Consider the following 20,513-nt stretch of genomic DNA (forward strand, 5'->3'; position numbering starts at 1 on the left):
CATAGGTTTTAGAACTTGGCCTGCTTTTGTTTAGATTTAGGGAATCTGACCTTCCTGAAAGGCGGGCCACTCTTGGTGCTCGTCGCCTAGGGCAAATGTGGGTTTCAGTCCAGATTGAGCTGCTTGTGCTGTGGTAGTTCCAGGTGCTCTGCACGCTGGGCACAGGGCAAACCCAGAGGCCTTTGCAGTGAGATGGCTTCAAGCCAAGTTGCATTATATAGCTCTTTGGGACCCTTGTTTCGTTTTCTTTTGTGTGCCTCTTCTGTGGCTGTTTCAAGCTGTCCTAGTTAAGCTAAGGGCAACCAGGACAAAAGTCTTTGTTCTGCATTGCCAGAGGATTCGGGAAGCACAGATACCCCAAGTGTGCAGCTACATAAGGGGCCTGGAAGAAGTCCCACTTGCTTTGGAGGAGATGCAGGGTGGTGTAGGGATTGAAAGCAGGGGCTCTGGAGAGTGCCTGGGCCCGGGCTCGGCAAGGCCGTTCACAGGCTCTGTGACCTTGGGCACATCACATGTCTCTTACCTGTGAAGAGAGGACTCTCAGGCCCTACCTCAGAGTTGTAATGGGAAAAAACATTGAGAGCGGCTTTGTTATTCTTACTGTAAAACCACGAGGCTTCCAAGTTCAGTTTTTACATGAAGGGAAGTTTCAATTCTAGACATTCATGTCCAGCAGGGTACAATAAGGAAATAAGAGAAATCAGAGGTGGGGTTTTTTTTTTCCCTGTTGGGATCCTATATGTTTTATGTATTTAAAAACATCCTGAGCAAGGGTCTTTGAACCTAAGAAAGTAAAGACACTCAATGCTTGTGCATCCAAAGTGGCTCTCATAGAGGCCAGGTAGCCACAGGTCACACAAACAAGGAGGGCAGATTCTTGGGCCTTGTTACAGGCCAGCTTCTGTGAGAGCTGACAAGATGGAGGTGAAGGTGCAGAGAGTGTGTAGGAAGCACTTACGGGATCTGCAGCTAAAGATGGGAGGACTGGGTAGGGAGAGTTCATCTTATGTGACCTTCTCTTCTTTTCTCTCTACTCCTGAGTTTGCTTCCTCTCTCCATCCTTCATCTCTGCTCCCGCACTTCTCCACAGCATGCCACCCCATTGCTAATCTATGTGGGACTCTGCTAGGACTGAGTTTTCTCAAAACAGCAACTTGACACAGAAATAAGCATTTATTTTCTTATGTAATTCTGTGGGTCAAGAATGTTTGGGCAACTCGGCTCATATTCTATTCTGAAGCCACAGCTAGGAAAGAGGCCCAAGCTGCAGCTGGCTGAAGGCTTGATGTAAAGGAAAGATCCATTTCCAGCTGATGACTCTTCTTCCTGGCAGCTTGGTGCTGGCTTTTTGCAGAGGCCTCCATTCCTTAGGATCCAGGGCCCTCAGGTCATGGCAGCTGTCTTTCCCCAGAGCCAAGTGATCAGAAAGAGGTAGTGCCAGGCAGAAGTGTTTGTTTTCTTGATTAGCTTTGGAAACCAGTCCCCAGCACTTGCAGTATCTTTGGAGCACCCATGTCAGCCCACTCCATGTGGGAAGAGACTGCCCAGGGCTGTGGAAACGGGGTGGCTCACGGATGCCATTTTGAAACCCAGCTGTCACAGGAGCCTTCTTTGTGTTTTCATCTCTGTCAGCTCCTCCTCCCCCATTTCTGCCGTGGGCAGCTCCCGCATCCCCATCCTGTCCTCCCCACACTTCTTGTTGAGGGCCATCAGACTCTTCCCCCATCCATCCAATTGCTTTGTTTTCCCCCCAGCCCTTTCATTCTCCAGACTGATGACTCCATGCCCAAACACTTCCCTTCAAATCATAGAGCCCTCTCGCCCTACCAGCACTGGTGCTGTTTCCTTCTCTTAATTCCCATCTTCCTGATTTTCTCTTGACCTTGGCCTGTGATCTGTTTCCTCTGCCTGGGCTCCTCGGAGTCCCTTCAATCTAGCTGCTAACTTTCCCGGTAGGAATATTTACTATGTTTAAATCACAGCATTTTCTTTGGGGCAGAGAGGCAATAAAGAGTACTAAATGTGTCATCAGCTGCCAGATAGATGAAGAAGGCATTTCCCTGAACTTTAATTCATCATCCATGTCCCAAATTCAGGACTTAAGGCAGTCGTAACTAAAGGCTTCAGAGTCACGGGCACATCTGTGGACAGATGTCTCACGTTTTGATGCTGCAGTGTCTGCCTGCAGGCTGTCTGCTATGAGCATTCTTGTGGGTTGAAAAGAAAGAAAAAAGTACATTTGTAACATTAGCCAACATCTTGAGATTATAAACTATCTGATGTGCTGATGTTTTATCTGCTGCTGTCTCCTGGGTCTGCTCGCGCTGAAAGATTTTCCAGATTTGTGAAGTGTGATGAAAGCACTGGCAGTATCTCATCCTGATTGGCAGAGTGAAAATGTAACTCTTTGACCTGGTGAACTTGCAAACTTCTTGTGAAGCTGTGAAATGTAAATCCGCGGTAGCTGCTGACCTTAGACATTTTTGCTTTTCCCTGGAGACTTGGCGTTTCTGCTGTATTTAAAACTAGTTAATAATCTTTAGGACAAAGCTACCAACTGCTTTAGCTACTTTTCTTTCCCCCGGAAATGTTGGGTGTTGACTTCCTGTTTGGAACATAACTGATTTTGCTAGAAACAGAAACAAAAGGAGAGACTAAGCAGTTTCTAGCCCCAGTTAAATTGTAACGTTGAATTCAGACTCTTGGAAAATAGCGGTCTGCACATTGCAGTTGCTCAGTAAATTTGGTACATTTGGGGCAAAAGGCTTATCTGGTCTAAAACCAGGTAAGTTGGCCTTTAAGCCAAAGGGAAGGTTTACCAATAAATCATTTATCAGTTGGATCAGTTGTAATTTATAGACAACATGTGTTCATATTAAATATACCTGATCAGAAGTTAGAATTCTTCTTGATGGTGCCTTCAAGGAAATTGGATGAAGTAAGACCTAGAGGTTGTTGTGGCTGCCAGTTGTCATAGCCTCTGAACAGAGGAGGCAGCCACCCTGCCCACCTCACTGATGTCCTAGTAATCAATGAAACCCTCAGTGGAAGCATGTAGCAATTTATAGCCAGCAGGCACCAGGATGCCTCCCATAACTTGCTTGAAACCCAGGAAGCCAACACCATGCTTGAAAGGCTGATTCAGAGGGATGTGATAAAGTGCTTCAGGTAGAGTGGTCTACCAAGGTGGCATTGGTACCCAGGGGCACAGGAAAGTATAAATCAGCACAGCCCCTGTGGCCCCTTTGATGGACAGTCGAGCTGGCTGCTGCCCTGAGCCATATCTGTGTAACTGTAGGTTCTGCTGATCAGCATTAACCAACCACAGCTCTCAAGTGCTACCAGTTTTGCCAAATGAAACAGTCTGACAAATGGCCACAGAAAGGAACATTTCATGTTACCAATCTCTTGGTGGTAATTCAGATTCATGTCATATCCCATTACTCTTACTGAAGTATTTCAAAGTATTCATTTTCGTTTTTTGAGACAAGGTCTCTCTATGCAGTCCAGGCTGGCCTTGAATTTGCTTTGTGCCCTGGTTGGCATCCAACTCATGGCAATTCTCCTGACTCGGTCTCCTGAGTTCTGGGACTATAGGTGTGCACCACCACACCAGCTTAAAATTTTGTTTTTTGCTACTGGGTATTGAACTCTTGACCTTCTGCTTGTCAGGCAGGCACTATGCCACTGAGCTACATCCCCAGCTTCAAAGTATCAGAAATCCACTTTATATATAATAAAAAGTTTCTGAAGTGCTTCCCTAAATCAGCAGTAATTTACACTTTCTTCTTGTTACTGGGATTAATGCCTCTAATGTCTCTCTTTTTAATCCAAAAATGAAGCAGGTCTATATAAATACTGTCTACTCTACTGGATTCAATATACTTCAGAAGAAATCTTTTTAAGGAAGAAATCTTTCTTAGATTCTTAGACCGAGCACTGAGTATGCATTCAGTAAAGCAGATGGGTGTTTCTCTTCACTTTTCGTACAAAGAGAAGTCATTCTTTGGCGGTAGATGACTTGCTGTGCTGAGACTACTGGATGAGTGACAGAACTGTGATGATTATAGCTGAACAATTAGTTACAGTCACTGCTAGAAACTTCCTTCCCAAATGTGTCAACCTTGGCTGCACATTGTACCATCTGTGGTGCTTTAGAAGAAAGTGTGAAACCTGGACTCTGTTTAATTAGTCGGGGTACAGCCTGGCAGTGGAGTTTTTCAGAGCTTCCTAGATGACTTTAATAGGCAGCCACGCACAGAGAGCAAGCACTTCTTAGCAGCAGCTGTGCCCTGAAGGTTGCTCTGTCGTGGGACTGTGTGAATCGTACTGGAGGATAAGTTTTCCAAAGAAAGCTTAGGCAGACCAGCTTTCCTGCTAGCCAGACACGGCCTGTTTGTCTAAATAAAATTTTATTGAAACACAGCCATGCTCATTTGTTTACATGTGTTCTGTGTCGGCTTCAATCGAGACTTGAATAGTTGTAGCAGAAAGCGTATGACTAACACGGCCTTAAAATACTGCTTCCTGGCCCTTCCCCATTGAGTTATATTACCGTTTCCCAAGTTGCATTCAAGAAAATCCACTCACTTCACACAAATGTTGCCTAGAGTTTGCTTGAGCTTTTTCTTTTTATAAAATATCAAAATGAAATGGTTTCTAGTATTCTACTCAAAAGTCAGCAGGAATACAGTATACTTTCCTCCCTCAGTGCTGGGAATTGAACTCCAGTGTATCTCCAGTCCTTGTCTGTATTTTATTTTGAGACAGGGTCTGCCTAAGTTGCCCGGGTGGGACTCAGAGTTGCAGTCCTCCTGCCTCAGCCTCCCAAGTGACGGGATGATAGGTGCCACCCTGCCTGGTGGTGATAATGCGCTTCGATATGTTCAGTAACCACTTAGGCTCCTTTTGTTGAGGCACCTGTTTCTGAACAGAACTTCACATTTTTTGGCATACTATTTTTCCCTAAATTTTAAGTCCCGTAGAAATTGTAATAATCCACTTATTAAAGAGATGGAATGGGGAGGCCTGCACAGCATCCTGGGTAGGTAGAGAAGGCTGTGTCATCCCCAGATGCAGTCAGCCAGCCAGCAAGTCCTCTGCCTGGATGCCAGCAGCTGGGAACAGCATGCGGCCTTTTCTGCTGCTTTTCTGTCCATCCAAACAGGCTGTGAGCCCACAGCCTTTCCCTTCCCTGGTTGGAGCCACAGCCTAAGCTCGAGCCATTTATGGGAAATGGCTGCACCTTGAGACAGTGTGTAGAGTGAAAGAAATCAGACCCACAAGCTTCAGTATGGCATGGTTCCTCGTAACAGAGCAAAATGATGAAGAAAGAGCAAAATAAAAGCCAGTAGGAGGTGGGGAGATAGATCTTTCTCGAATGGGCAGGGGATCAGGGAATGGAAGTAGGAGAAAAGGAGTGAAGAAAGGACTAAAATGTGTGCTGTCCACATGCCAGCTGCTTACCAGGAATGTGGACATTATGTCCTGCTCTCCTCTAATAAAAAATAAAAATTGAGGCTGGACACTGTGGTGCATGTCTGTAATCCCAGCACTCTGGAGGCTGAGGCAGGAGGATCCTGCAAGTTCAAGGTCAGCCTGAACTGCAGTGAGACCCTGTCTCAAAAAGACAAAAGGTAATAAATAATATTGAGAAAACAAAGAATGTTCAGTAACCACTGTGAGAGCAGTGAGTGGGTGGCGCGGTCACAGCACGCTCTGCAGTGTCCCCGAGGGCTTTGCTGTCCCCTGTGCCTCTTGCCTCCTGGGGACCGCATTGGGCTGCGCCTTCCTTCCTGCCCCTTGGCACAGCCCAGTCTTCCTGAGTCAGCTGGGCCTAACCGTGCTCCGCTGCTGCGGGCACTTCTCTGCCTGCCACTTGCCCAGTGCCCTGTCCACATCCCAGTGCTCGTTAGCATTTTCAGAGATTTTAACACAAATTTTATGCTGACAAAAGAAACAGGGTAGGTTTCATCTGAAATGCAGTATGGGAGCTCTCGGGTCCTAATTGAATCCTCACTTCAGTAAGAAAGTGTAATCCTCTGATCAGGGAAGGGAATGGAACAATCTTGCCAAGGTAACCAGTGAGCACTTAGTGAAATCACAGTGGTGCCCTGCATTTTCGTAGCCATTTCTTTGAGAGCAGCAGGGCCCTATGAAAGCTTTGCCTGGCATTTAACAGCAGATGCTTCTTGTTTGCCAGCAGTCTCTAGAGATGTTGGCTGTTACCTAGCTTCTCCCGCTGCCCTGGAGAGGAGAGCGAGCTTCATTACTTGCTCAAGTGAACTTAAGCAAAAAAGCTGAGCAACTCAGGGATGCGAGCTCAGTTCATGGCTTCCCGCACAGCTCCCACCCACTGCTCACCTGCAGCGTCTGCGACCATGGTTAGCAGGAATCATGTCCTGCTGCATCTCCTTCTTCTCCATAGCCTACAAAAGAGCACAGGTGGTTGCTCTGGATGCTAGAAAGATGCAGATCCTCTAAGTCCCCGTTCAGCTGTGCTGTCCTAAAATTATCCTCTTTGTTTAGCCATGCTTTTAAGTTTTGTTATGAAAGCCTTCCTTTCCTATGAGTGCAATGGATAAGTCACTCCTGTTAACTCTGTATAAGATTTTTAAACACTTGAGGTTTAGAGGATTTGTGTCTTTCTAGCATCCACAGAAGCCACCTGTGTGACCATGGTTAGCGGGTGTGATGTCCTGCTGGGTCTCCTGGCTCTGGGCATGCGATTGAGACCTGAGGATGACATGGGTGCTGTCCACTGTCATTCCCTAGCCTTGACCATCTGTCCCTCCACCATGTGTGTGTTCTGGAGTCAGTGATGGGTAGGCAGCTTTTTGCTCACCTTTTGAGATTGGTTTTCTAGAAAAATTACATTCTTATGCTTATTCCATTAAGAATGTGATAGTAGGGCTGAGGATTTAGCTCAGCGGCATATGCCCCTGCCTGGCAAGCGCAGGGTCATGAGTTCAATCCCCAGTACCGCAAAAAAAAAAAAAAAAGAATGTAGTAGTAACTGAATCAGATCTTTATTCCTCTGACAATTTCCAATCCAGATGCAATTGGATTAGAAGAGGAATCACTTCACAATGAAATGTTCGGTAGAAATTCTCCTCTAGATATTTTATATTCATTATCTCAAAAACATATACAGTCCCTCATTTCAAGGTTCTGAGCCAGGTATTTTAAGGACAGGCACTAATAATGAGTTAGTGTTAGGTGGCAGTAACTGCCCAAATGACTTTACAGGTAGGAAGTCACTGTTCTCTAGCAGATCTCTCGTTGGGTGCTGCCACTATTTCTCCTTTTAACATTTGGAAAGTTTAAGTGACTTTGAAAAAAAGCAATTGAATTATGTGAGGATGGAATGTATGAGGGGGAAAAGGTGGGGGGAGACACTGTCCTCGGGTGAGTGGGGAGACAGACAGTGGTCTGAATTCTGTGGCACAGATTTTGGGGTTATTCTCCTGAGAACGAAGACTCACTGGGCGTTTGGGGTACAAAATCCTGGGTACAAAATCGTAACTACTCATAGGGAAAGTTTCACTGGGTGTAATGTGTGGGGTGAGCAAGGCTCATGGGACCTATAGGGCCTTAAACAAGCGACCAAGGGAAGCCCCAGGAGGGTCTGACCCAGGACGGACAGAAGTGGAATAGAGGCTGGTCAGTCTGTCTTTCTCTGACTTTCTCTCTGTCTCTGCCTCTTTCTAGGTTTTCCATGAGTTTCCTCTCTGGGCCTCGGTTTTAAGCATTCTAGCTTTTAAACATTCTCGTTTAAGAGTGCTACCGAATTTGGAGTTGCCAAGTTTCAGTGCCCAAAAACAGGAACAAAAATAGTAAATGCTGACAATATTGGGCTGCTCAATTATCTTTCAATGGTAGGCAATAAAAGGAGTAAACGCCTAGGCACCAGGTGTTTAGCCTGGAACTGTTAGACTTCTGTGTCGTTCTGAGCCTTATTTTGCCACTCGTAAGCACTTTGTTCAGCTGTGATGCCAGAAAGCCTCCTTTCCTCTGTTTCATTGAAGTCAGAAGTGACACAGTACCCTGTCTGAATCAGAACTGAAAATTCACCTAAGGAACAAAACACATTAATGGAATGTATTATGTATAGAGAACGAGGTGAGATGAAAGGGAGTACTTTCTGTTTCTGCTTCATTATGTTTTTGCATTCTATAAACATTTTCTACTTAAGGATTAGTGAACTAGTGATTTGTAAAAATATCCTGATAGATAACGGTCCTTCTTCTCTTTCAGCAGATTTCTGCTCATGGTAGAACGTCTTCCAATGTGAATGGTGGACCTGACCTTGACCGCTGCATGAGTCCTGAAGGTAGCGCTCAGTGTTTCACCAAGAAAATGTCAGCTACAAGATCCTAAACAGGGATAGGATCAGCCCTTGGTAGTGGGCATCACTTCCAGTTATACAGAATCTCATTGTCATTCATCTCTAGGCTGTCACAGTTTCAAACTTTGGACTTGGGCTCCTTGACTTTTCTTAGTGATGACTCTGCTTACAGTTCCTAAATGTATTTCCTTTCTCTCCAATCACAAAAAATTCTATGTCTCGGGCATGGGCACACACCATGACAAATGAGCTGATCTTTTTGAATGTTTCTGTTAGTACATGTTTGCAGTATCTAATGACTCTATTCATCCTAACCTACACCCCATGTACCTTTTTGATAGAGGTCTGAGCCAGAAATTAACCTTGACAGCACCTCTTACTTGGATAAACACCACCAAGCCTTACACTGAGGATCAACCCAGGGCGGCTCTACTGCTGAACTACATCTCCGGACATTCAGTTTATTTATATATTTGGAGACACAGGCTCACTAACTTATCTGGGCTGGTCTTGAACTCGTGGTCCTCTTGCCGCAGCCTCCCTAGGAGCTGGGATTGCAGGTGTGCATCACTGTGCCCAGCTTTAGAATTGGTACAACGCTTGCCGGCAGTGTGAGCTCCTGGGTTCAATTCCTAAAACTTCACCTGGAAATAAAACAAAACATAAAACCCAATAGAGTTTTTTTCACTAGAAAACCTTTGAGAAATCTTAACATTTGTAAGGTTAAATCCTCATCACCACCACTTTCTCCTTTTTGGAGCATTGACAAAGAGTTTGGAAAAGTTTAATTAGACCTCCTTTTTACCCAAGGCTAATCATTTACACTAGCTGATATTTTAGGGATTTCTTAGGATTACTGATTTTGTTAGTTTCTCTTTCTAGCCAACAAAGTCAAAAGGAAATTAATGACTCAAGCATTCATAAAAGACTTTGTTTTGGCGAGAGGCTTTTTTGTTTTTTACTTTTTTGGTACCAGGAATCAAATTCAGGGCCTCCTGCTTGCCAGGCTGGCACTGCACCACTGAGCTATATCTCTGGATGTTGAGAGATTTTCTTTAGTTTTACCATAGACTTAAATGCATTGCATTTTGTTACTTTACAGCTACATGGGAACCAACATAAAATGCTGATATTTCCATTAGACTTTGCGTTTACTCTTTTTACAGGTTTGAATGGGAACAGGTGCTCTGAATCATCAACTCTTCTTGAGAAATACAGGATTGGGAAGGTCATTGGTGATGGCAATTTTGCAGTAGTCAAAGAGTGTATGGATAGGTAAGTGAGCAGGGAGGACAATTATTTGTTCACCTACACAAAATTTTTTCCTTGGAATTTTTTTTGTACTGGGAATGGAACTCAGGACCTTGTACTTGCTCTTAACTGAAAGAATCAAAGGCCTTTCTGGGAAGTGTCTCTTTCCCCCTGCTGAAAGGCTGTACTCTTGAGTCTAGCCATTTGGCACACCCACAGGCAGTGTGACTGGAAAAAATGCACAGATACACGTAGACTATACCACTGTTATATAGGTGAGCATTTGAAGTCAGAGGTCAGGTCTCACCTTGGGGTGAAGAGGAATGGAGAATAGTTAAGAGTCATTTAATTTCATAAAAAGTCAGTAACACCGTGCCAGACAGGCTTCTCAGTCTGTCCTGCTGTTAACTGATTTGATTCCACCTCATCCTCTCCATTAACACTTAACTATGAGAGCTCCGGATCCGGTGACTATTGAAGGTCAGAATCAGCTAACTTTTATCTGCTCTCAACCCTTTGTAAATATAATATTAAAGCCAAAAAAGATTCAGATTTAAAGTCTTTAGGTTTATAGACCACGACCTACCTGGTTTTACATGACTAACACTGTTTGGGAGAAATTTTCCAGAAAGTTCTAGAAACCACAGGTTTTTTTCCCCATTTTGGTTCATCTCTCAGAGAAGTTGTAGTATTTCTTTTAGTACATGACAGCAAGCTTGCTGTTCTCTAAACGTTACCTGGCTTTATCTATAGAGAGCTATAGTAATGCGGTAAGCCTCTAAAATACAACTTCCAAGGACTTGTTAGAAATATGAGTCAGGGTTGGGGTCAGCACTTAGGAGGAGCAATTCCAGTAAAAGTTTTCCCTCCACTCTCAGCCTCTTCAGTGTGTACTCTGGCTGCCTGGTGAAAGCAGCTCAACTCGAGAACTAACACAGTCCAAGAATGCCGCTGTGGTCTTTTATCAAATTTTTCACTTTTTGATCTTTTATGGCATAGTCAGCCTATGTTGAAAGTGATTAAAAATTAAGTAATGATATCAAGATTGCAGCGTCCAGACTCTCTCTCATGCTAGAGGTGGCCATCTAAAGGTGTATATAACAGGACACCGGATCCCAGCTGATGTTTACTGACTGCAGAGGAGATAACAAAAGTCTGAGGACTTTGTAGACTAGAGTTATAAAATGATGTGACAGATGTGTTAAAGATGCAGTGATAATAAAATGTTTTTCACTTAAATTGACCTGTTTTTCTTGATTTTGTCCTATGTCTTAATTCAAAATTTAAGTACAGACAAACTATGTAGGTCTAGACAACAGAATGTAAATATAAGTTATGATAATTTAACTACTATTGTTTGTAAAAGAAGATTAAGTTAGCATGCAGGCTGGCTTTCAGGTTTTGTATGGCTTCTTTTTTTTTTTTTTTTTTTGTCTTTTTCCTTTTTATCGGTACTGGGGATCAAACTCACGACCACCTGCTTGCAAGGCAGGGCCTTATGCCACTGAGCTAAATCTCCAGCTTCTAATTTGCGGATATCTTCCTCTCCCTGCCCCTCCCACACTGTCATCTTTCTTCCAGTCTGTGAGGTGGGGAACACCAGCAAGGCTGGCCCTCTTATATTTCTGTCTTCAAATGGTCTTCCTCTGATTATTCCTAGGTCCACTGGAAAGGAATTTGCTCTAAAGATTATAGACAAAGCCAAATGTTGTGGAAAGGTATGGTATGCACGACTGTTTTATAAATGAAACAGATGGCGTGGTGAAGTGTTGTCTGTGGGGAGGGAATTTGGGCGGACTTGGGGACCATAGTTACAGGATCGCATCGCTTTCAGAAACTTTAATCCTAAGCCAGTAAATGGATTAGACTTGGTCATAACTGTAGAAAAGGTAAGTTCTCCTCTCTGGGAGATGCCTAGTTCAAAATCCAGTGACTCTCAAAAGGTGTGACAAGAACTGTGAGGAGCCTGAGAGTCCCCCTACCTTCACACTAGACAGCCTTCCAGCTTCATATAGGTTGGCAGAAAACACAAGATTCCTGGGTTAGAGACAGAAGACTTCAGTATTTCCTGGCACGGCTGGTCGCATGAACTCTTGTGTGTGCTCTGAGCTCCCGGTCCCAGGGAAGTAAGGCTGAGGTCTGCAGTCAGATGCGTATACACGGTGGGTTTGCTCAGAGCAGAGGAACCCCAAGCTTAGAAAACCCCACCTTATTTACAAAGGTGCTACTGGGAAATTGCTCCCATATTTTACCCAGAGAATATTGTTTTTATTCCCCTATCTTGGAAACATCTGCCCCTAGGAGAGGGCCTATCTTGTGTATCCAGATGAAGTTTGCTGGAGTGTCACCATTCTGTGTTTGGAAAAAGAAAACTTTTTGCTAGCAGTGGTGACAAAGACCTTTACCCATTGCTTCTGGTAGCATGTCAGTGAGGAGCAGGCTGGAGAATGACAGTGATCATCCCTGGAGCTACAGGCCACAACTGAGCATATGAAATTAGGTGAGCCTGAATTTAAATAGAAAGTGTCATCAAAACACTGCATATGGTAAACATTTAACGAATGTGTTATAGTAAAAGACAGATTACTGTTCCCTCAAAATATTCTCCCTCACTTCAGACACACTTCGCCAGTGATTCCGGCCACTTTCTGAAGCAGTTCTGCAGTCCTCTTTAATGAGGGTCTGTGTGAGGAATATCAAAAATATAGTGAATGGTGCCACCGAGACTTTCCAGAGCAAGACAGAGGCTCGTAAAAACATTTTAGTGTGGCCTCATCACCAGGCACTGAGTCTGACTCTTCCCCAAAGTTAAAATGACCCTGAAAGGAAGGTGTTTAGAACTGACTCAGAACATGGAGGCTAACACAGCTAAAGACACTTCCAGAACTGCTTCAGAAGGTAAACAGTTATCCTTCAGAAGGTAAGCAGCACTTATCCTGTCCTATCAGTCCTCTTTAGGATAAGTGTGTTTAAAGCAACAGGGGGTATTTTGAGAGGAATTAATGACAGCGTGTCTCCTGCTGTAATGTTTTTTAAATTTAAATATTCATATCTATTTGATCACACCTGTGAGTATAAAATTTTGAAGACTTAGTGCTAAAAAAATGTAAAACATATCATTAATGTCTTATTGAATTGGATGAAAATTGAATCAGATTTCACCTTAAAGTCAACATTGAATTTAACCATTGAATTTGATGCCTGTTCTCATCCAATTTAGTTTGTGACCAAAATCTTGGAAAGAACTAAGTTTATGAACCAGTGTATCCTGCTGTGTTTTATTGTATGATAATATTTTAGATATATGGGATAAGTAAATTATAATTTTATAAGTCATTCTGTCTGCTTCTTTTCCCATTTTAATAGGGCTCCTAGTAAATTCAGAATTACAGATAAGGATCACAGCACACTCCCCTTGGCTAGTGCAACTCTAGAGGCAGGATATATGGTTTAATCCTGACTCTGTTTCATATTGCTGTGTGACCTTGGAAAAATTATTTAACCTGTGTTCCTTGTTACTTTCTCTAAAATTTATTACTGAGACATATGATGTAAGGTTATTGTGATCGATTGAATGAAGGCAGAGAAAACATAGAAAAGTTCCAGGATATAATAAGACTTTACACATGTCAACTATTAACATTAATATTCCAGAGGAATTTAGAATTTATATTTAGCAGGACTCAAAGGGATAGCTGTGCTTTTGTATTTATAGAACTCATAAACTAGTCTTTAGTGAAAGTCTACAAATTGTGCATTTTTAACAGAAAAAAATACTATGGTGAAGTTTTAGGAAATTGTTCCCAGAGCCCCTGGAATAAAAAAATCCAGGAAACTAAGATATGTCATATACTGGGGTTTTTTTCCCCCTTACCCTGATGATCAGCAAAGCAGAGAGTGTAAAATTACCCTTTTCTCTGTTTTCTTGAAATTTGTGTGCTTTGACTTATTCTAACAATATTAATTTCTTCCCACTGTAACAGCCTTTTGCCCCTATGTAACTGGGGCTCTTTCTATCCATTGTGTGATTTAAGTGGAATGTTCCAGGTTCTGTACAATTATATTATGTTTTTTTCAGAAGAGTAAAATAATTGCTATGGTAAGATTATTGTTGTCCTGATTAAAACTTAAACAGCTGTTTTCATAATTGAAAAAAGTGATCTTTAGTCTGAGACAAATGGATAGGGTACTTCAGACTTTTGGGTCTGGTTTTTTCCTTGCTGTGGAATGTCATTTTACTTGTACAGTTTGTGATCACTTATTCCCATCTCACACTTTCCCACAGAACATTATTTTTATTCCCCTATTTCTACACTTTGCTTATTTGGACAACAAATAGCATCATATAAAATTATAGTTGGAAAACTTGGCATCATTATAGGTTGACTTTTTTCCCCTATGTAATTAGATTTGTAGATAAAAACAGTGTGGGAAATTTGTTTTTAAAAAATTTAGGGTAGCATGAAGCGGCTGGTCTGGGGTATCGCTGGTCACCTCTGCTGTGTGGGTGGTGTATAGAAAATTAACACACCTGAAAATACCTGCCATTAAAATGCATTGTCTAACTTTTGTTGTTGTTTGGGTACTGGGGATTGAACTCATGACCTTGTGCTTGGCAGCCGGGTCCATGTTCCACTGAGCTAAATCCTGGCCTGTATTGTCCTAACTTGTATGTTTAGTAATTCTGTGCTTTTAATGATTTCCATTTTCCACCTGGGAGGCGGGGACTCAGGTCAAGTAGCTCGCCAGCCTCACGCATAGGAGCGATGGGGTTGGGGTCCTCTACCAGTGCGTGAGTGTGCTGTGTGTGAACCATGTGCCACACACCTTCTGCTCATTTGCATATGTCCCATGAATCTGGGAAAGTCCTTTCTGTCTCTTGCTTTCTGTTTGCTTTTCTGTCATGCACATGTCCATTACCAGATTACCTTTTTCAGTCACCTAAGATTTGGTGTGTGTCTTCTGTATGAAAGACGCTGTGCTAGGAGCTCCATACTTGAATATAACAGTTCAACAGTGCTACGGGCATCCAGGGCGTCCAGAGCAAACATGAGAAAGAAGGTGACCAGTAAAGACTCTGGAACAAGATGTGCTTGAGTTGGGCCTAGAACTGTGGTCAGATTTCAGTGGGCAGCCATGGAGGAAAAGCCCACCAGGTGGCCAAAGCCACTGAGTAACAGGGCCAGAGGTGCAAAGTGTGCTGAGTCTTCCCAAGCAGGAGGTGACAGCAAGGTCTGCCTCAGGGCCAGCTGTGCAAGGCTACTGGACGAGGCTGGGGTGTCAGTGAGGTCACGAATTCTCCCACCCCTAATAATGCCTTTCTTTTCTTTTTTTTATTTAAAGAGAAAAAAGGACATTAAAAAAAAGCAGTAAAGGGGTACAAGTAATACAGAATATCAAGAAAAAAAATATACAGTAAGAAATCACTAATTAATAGGTTACATATTGTCTTCTTAGAAACAGTTGTCCAAATTATAAAATTAAAGCATATAAAGAGGGCATTCATACAGTGATATTGGAGACGGTTCCATTCAATGATCCAGCAAAAGTTCAGTAATATGGTTTTCCATCCTACACACTCAAACATACCTGCAGTTATATCCCTTAGTCCACCTTCCTTTCCTCTCTTTTTTACAATAACAATTACACTTTTGGGGTTTTATTACTCCCACAGTTCTTTTACTTTTTTTGAAGAGAATAAAACCAAACGTGACTAAGCAAAACAGAGTCAGAACAGAAGGATGGGCATAGTACATGATGCAAAAATAGAATACCAGGTGATCAAAAGTGGTTACCATTGTGCCTCTTGCTGTTTTTAAATTGTGAGTTGCCTATAACATCAGGAATAATAGAATTGATCAAAAGAGTACAGAACAAGACCAATAAAACCTACACTGGAGACCTTTCAGGACTTCAAAAAAAGATAATAGTCAAACCATAATGGGCATCATAGTATATCTTATTGCCTTCAAAGTGGTTGCCTATACCCTCAAACTTGATACTGTCAAACAAAACAGAATATAGTAAAATCAGACAGAACAAGATGGGGAGAGCAACACTGGGGTTCAAGTCAGGTTAATAGGAAAACAAAAAAGTTACTATAATATATCCCGCTATTTTTAAATTTAGTTTTCCCTTAATTAAAAAAATGAGAAAAAATAATTTAAAGAAGGGGGAGATTGAGATAAAAGAGGACATTGTAACAGAACAACGCAGGTCAGAACCGAACAATTTAAGCATCATTGTGTTTCTAAATACCCTGTAATTCTTTCATTCTCTTGAATGGCTTCACACTGTCTTGATATGCTTGATGCTATAGCAAAGGAAGTTATACTCAAATAATTCAAGGAAAGAGGCACTATGGTGACTACTATTATGTTAGATTATGGTGGTGATGAAACACAATAATGCCTTTCACACTTACTCAGAGTTTGATTTCCTGAAGCCCAGAGAGCGTGGGCATCCTGTTACCCTGCCTAGGTTTGGTCCATCCTTCTCTCCTTGTCCAGGTTTGCATCTGTCATATGCGTGACTTGGGCCCAGACAGGACATAAACCCAAAAGTATATTGTGTGTATTAGTTGAGGCCATTGGAATAAATCACCATAAATACCAGTGGTTTGAAAAATGGAAAATCGTTCTCTCTGTGTTTCAGGGACTTTGCAAAGAAGCCACTGCTTGCCTCCGAGCTTGGGCCCCTGGCCACACCTTCCCTTCCCGTCTCTGCCTTCCCCTCCATACAGCCTGCTCTTTTGTTTTTATTGCTCCTTGTCATCTCCGTGAAATCTCCTACTTGTTTCTTAGAAGACATGGGCCATGGCTTTTGGGGCCCACCGATAATCTGGGACTCTCTCCACATTGCAGGTGCTTTAGTCACCTCTGCAGAAATTCTTTTTCCAAACAAAGACGTATTTACAAATTCCAGGGGTTAGGACTTGAGGCCTTTAGGTGAACATTGTTCAAGCCACTACATATGTCTGTCCCAGCAGTCACCTCTCATGACTGGAATGCTTTCTCTCTCCTGCTGCTTATTATCGTCAGCAGCATTCACTGAGGCAGGATGGCCAATGGCTGCAAAGCCCATATCAGGGGAGAGCAGTGCCCAGCATGGGCATCTGTCCACAGCCGTACCTCAGCCTACTGCTAGAAACTCGCTAGCTGCTAGAGAGTGAGATCAGCCAAACCCTAAAGTGCTCAGTCCCAGAGCAGGTGAGAGATCAGCACACAGGACAAGAACAGAGGGGAGGACAGAGGTGACTGACATGGGCTCAGGACACTCTTGACCCAGCCCCGAGCAGAGCAGGGGTGCTGCTGGGCAGATGCTCTTGGAACTCCAGGTGAGAGGCTGGCAGGAAGAGGAGAGGGCGGTGGGTGGATAACCCTGAGGCCGCAGCACAGGTGGCAGCAGGGGTCCCCTGGAGGATGAAGGAGTGAGGAATCAGGGCAGACCTCTCCTCTCTGCTTTGGGGAGCTCACTCATCCAGGGAGACTGAGAACACAGGAGAGGATTGCATAGCGAGTCTGGGAAGGGTGGTAGCGAAGTTGGTGAGTCTGGTTTGGGAGAGTGGTTATTCCTCTGACCTGTCTCCCTGTCTCAGTTTGTATGAGGTCTCTGTGGCTCGAGATGCTACCAGGTCCTCCACCAAGCTGTTTTCTTTGTCATTTGCTCTCGTGCACCCCTGGAGCCCAGCCAGGAAATGATGCATATGTAAATTATTTGAAGTTGGAATTCCGAAATCACTTAAATAATGGTAAATGATCAGATAATGTAAATTTGATATGGTCTGAGACAGAAATCAATATTCTTATCATATTTAGAAATACTCTCCTGGAAAATATAACCTAAAGGCTTCTTACGTTTTTGAAACAAAGACTACATAGGCCATAGGAAGAAGATGAGATGTTCAGGAAGGTTTTTAGGCAAGGATTTTGTTTCACTGCTGCTGCTGGTCGATTTCATAGATGGCTTCACAGGGACAGAAGAAGGAAGCTGAGAAGCAAAGCTACCAGCTCCCACACCCCACAGAAGCATCCCTCTGTGTCTAGGGTACTAGCATCAGTCGGGTAGAATACGGAAGAGGACATAATAAATAATGAAGAAAATACTGCTGTGACACTCAGTATTAAAGTGTACTGCTGTTGATGGCACAATATTGATATAGGGGAGCGAGACTCCCAACCTACTGGATGTCCACTAAAACCACAGAATGAATTTTAGGAGCAACAGAGGTTAAAAGCAAAAGGAAAAGGAAAGAGAAGGAAAGCTTCTGTCTGAGAGAGAGAGAGAGAGAGAGACAGAGGGGTCCCAAGTGGGTTGCCAAAGACTCTTTTTCTAGGGACTTTTATAGAGCCAAAACCATGAGGTGAGACGGGTCCAAGATGGGGAAAACATGGGACCTCGCAAGGGAGAGGGGCATGAGGTGGGACAGAACTATGGTCAACCAGTAAGATTAATTGCTCAGGTAAAACTGATTGAGTCAGCAACAAACGGGAAAGTGAGTCACATAGCAAGTGGGCACGCTTAGAGAGCAGTGACTCTTCGTCATGGGGGTTGGGATGGTGACTGCTGGCTTCCTCAGGGTGATAGAGACCTATTTAGAATGTCAGTCCTTAGGATGTAGGTGTATTTGTTTGATCTTTTGTCTTGAGGTCTGCCTACAGCAGAGGTGTCTGTCTCCTCCAAGGTTGCAAGGTAGCTGGTCTTCTATACTGGCTCCTTCGAGGGCCTAGCCCTGTCTGCCTGGCCTATAACAGTGTGTCCCCAAAGGTTTTCTGTATACCTTCTATTAAATACCTTTTAATTCCCCTATGTGGTTGACATCCTATTTTAACTCCAGTTTGAGTGTTTTCTGGGGTATTGGTGATGGTGTTATGTTATATATAAATTAACATCACAGAGCCCCTGAAAAACAAATTTATAGATTCTTCTAACTTTTGGGAAAATGGAGAGAAGAATCAAAGGGATGGATCCATTTAGCTTTAAACTAAAAAGCCTATTTTAGTACAGTGGTAGTAAGTACTGTTGTCTCTGCTTCGAACAGTGTAAAATCAATTTGAGTTTTACATACTGACCAGAGGCCCAGCTCTGCTGTTGCAGGGTGGTGAAGAACATACCTGGCCCAGATGAGCTGGCAGCTTCAGAACCTGTGAATGAATGTGGAGGGTCGGGTCTCTGTGACCTGGAGGGGTTGACTGTACAGCTCCTTCCTGGGGAGGAGGGCCAGGGCACTGACTGGCTGCTGCTTTGTGCTGTTTGCTCCGTGACTTAGACACATGGGACCTGGAAATAGGAGGCCTTGTCACCCTGTCCCCAGTTTGCCAGCCAGGGATCTGAGAATCATGTTTCTGGGAGCCTTGATGAGTCCTAATCTAGTCTAGATTTCTCAGCCCCATTCGTCAGAAGATTCTTCCAACCAAGCCAGGTGGATCTTTAACCTCAGCTTGGTGTGATGCTATTGTTTGCTTCCATCTGCTTAGGGAATTAACTATTACCAGCTTTATAGCTACCTTTCTACTTTGGGAAATTCGAAGTTGAATTTTGCATACACATCTTCTTTTGTAAAAGTAATGGTGTGGGGAAGAAAAGGTATGTTCTTGGAAGCAGAAACCAAGGCGTGTATTCCTGTCTCCAAGGACTGGCCCAAATCATTACACAAGTTCCTCCAGCACAGAATTAAAGGGCAAGTGGTAGATTTCCACTAAATAATCCTTCCTTCCCCAGCTTCAGGTTAGCATCTACACTGTCATTTATCAGTGTTTATTGAGCAACTTCTTGGACAAGCACAGTACATTCATTCAGGGCTCAAGTAAGACAAGCCCCCAGGTGCAGAGGTTTGCAACAGACTTCCCTGCATGTTATTTCTTCACTTTTTAATAATTTATACCTCCAGCTGTTGTCAAAAAGAATTTGAGGTAGCCTAGGGTAGAAACATACACAGGTCAAGGCAGGAAGATAAGAGATGGTATCGTAGAGTGGGGCAGTTGTCTTACTGCTGGGCCAGAAGACTGGCTTTAGCTCCGGGGTTCATGATAGTAAAGGCGGAAGGCAGTGTGGGCAGTAGACAAGCGCATTTGACATGTGCATTTGTATTTAGGTAGCAGAAGACAGCTGTTAAAAGGTGGGCTTTATTTAGAAACTATCTTACTTGAATGCCTAGAGTAAATAAGCAGACAATTAGCAAATTGTATAGAGCATTCTCTAAATTCAGAATTCATTATTGAAGTTAGTGAAGACCAACACATGTAGCGTTCTTGAGGAGCTTTCATGTCTCATTTAAACCGGGAATCACTGTTCTTGATTCATGGCTTGGTATGTCAGGAATTCTTTAATCCCATAATAAACAGCTTACTGCAGTGCTGGTCCCACCTGCATTAATCATCAGGCTGAGAGTCAGGTCGTTTTCAGGAAAGAGATCAGAGTTCAGATTAGAATAGTGGCCCCTGTGGTACCGTCAGTTTCTAGATTTCTAAAATAAATACGACAAGGAACATCCATCTGGTGAATGATTTCACATCCAGTCGCAGAGGTTCCCGTTTCCTTTTCATGAATTTCAGCATGAAAATAAAATTGATATTGATGTTAGTAAAAAAAAGAGAAAAATAGCAGGTGTGGTGTGCTGTTACCATACCAAGCTTTCTCATTTCCCTAGTCTTGATTCTGAGAGTAGACTGAGTTGAGAAAGTGATTCTGCTGACTTAGAAAGTACAGTGTCCTGTGCCCAAGCTTTGAGGGTCACAAGCCCTTAGGGGTTGAGGGGTGGAGGTGGTAAGTTTCATGTTGGAGAGCAGCTCTGCAGAGCTGCTTCCAGGGTGGGATGTCCTCCTTCCGGGCTATGTCTGTTAAGTCTGTTTCTTTCTGTGAACAGCAGTCAAGTGTCCACTGTCCCGTCTTGGTTCTAGAACTGAATAGGCTAGGG

At 43.3% G+C, this 20,513-nt stretch overlaps 1 protein-coding gene across 9 annotated transcripts in view; it reads left to right on the top strand.

Annotated features, from left to right (window-relative positions):
* The window catches only part of Dclk2 (doublecortin like kinase 2), a 152,493-nt gene that overhangs the window by 105,000 nt on the left and 26,980 nt on the right, over nucleotides 1-20,513 (top strand). For 5 of the 9 annotated variants that reach the window (XR_010039213.1, XR_010039216.1, XM_023560286.2 and 2 more), the window contains 3 exons: nucleotides 8,257-8,332; nucleotides 9,514-9,622; nucleotides 11,259-11,316. Coding sequence is in view for 5 of the 9 variants with exons in the window: in XM_023560286.2 (XP_023416054.2) it covers nucleotides 8,257-8,332; nucleotides 9,514-9,622; nucleotides 11,259-11,316 (243 nt within the window). In the remaining 4 variants the exon portion in view is untranslated. The remainder of the gene's footprint in view (nucleotides 1-8,256; nucleotides 8,333-9,513; nucleotides 9,623-11,258; nucleotides 11,317-20,513) is intronic. The other 4 variants (XR_010039214.1, XR_010039217.1, XM_063224394.1 and 1 more) reach the window with 1 other exon arrangement.

The sequence above is a fragment of the Cavia porcellus genome, unplaced genomic scaffold (assembly GCF_034190915.1).
Source record: "Cavia porcellus strain 051 isolate PalLab524CR breed Dunkin Hartley unplaced genomic scaffold, mCavPor4.1 scaffold_14, whole genome shotgun sequence".
Taxonomy (NCBI): domain Eukaryota; kingdom Metazoa; phylum Chordata; class Mammalia; order Rodentia; family Caviidae; genus Cavia; species Cavia porcellus.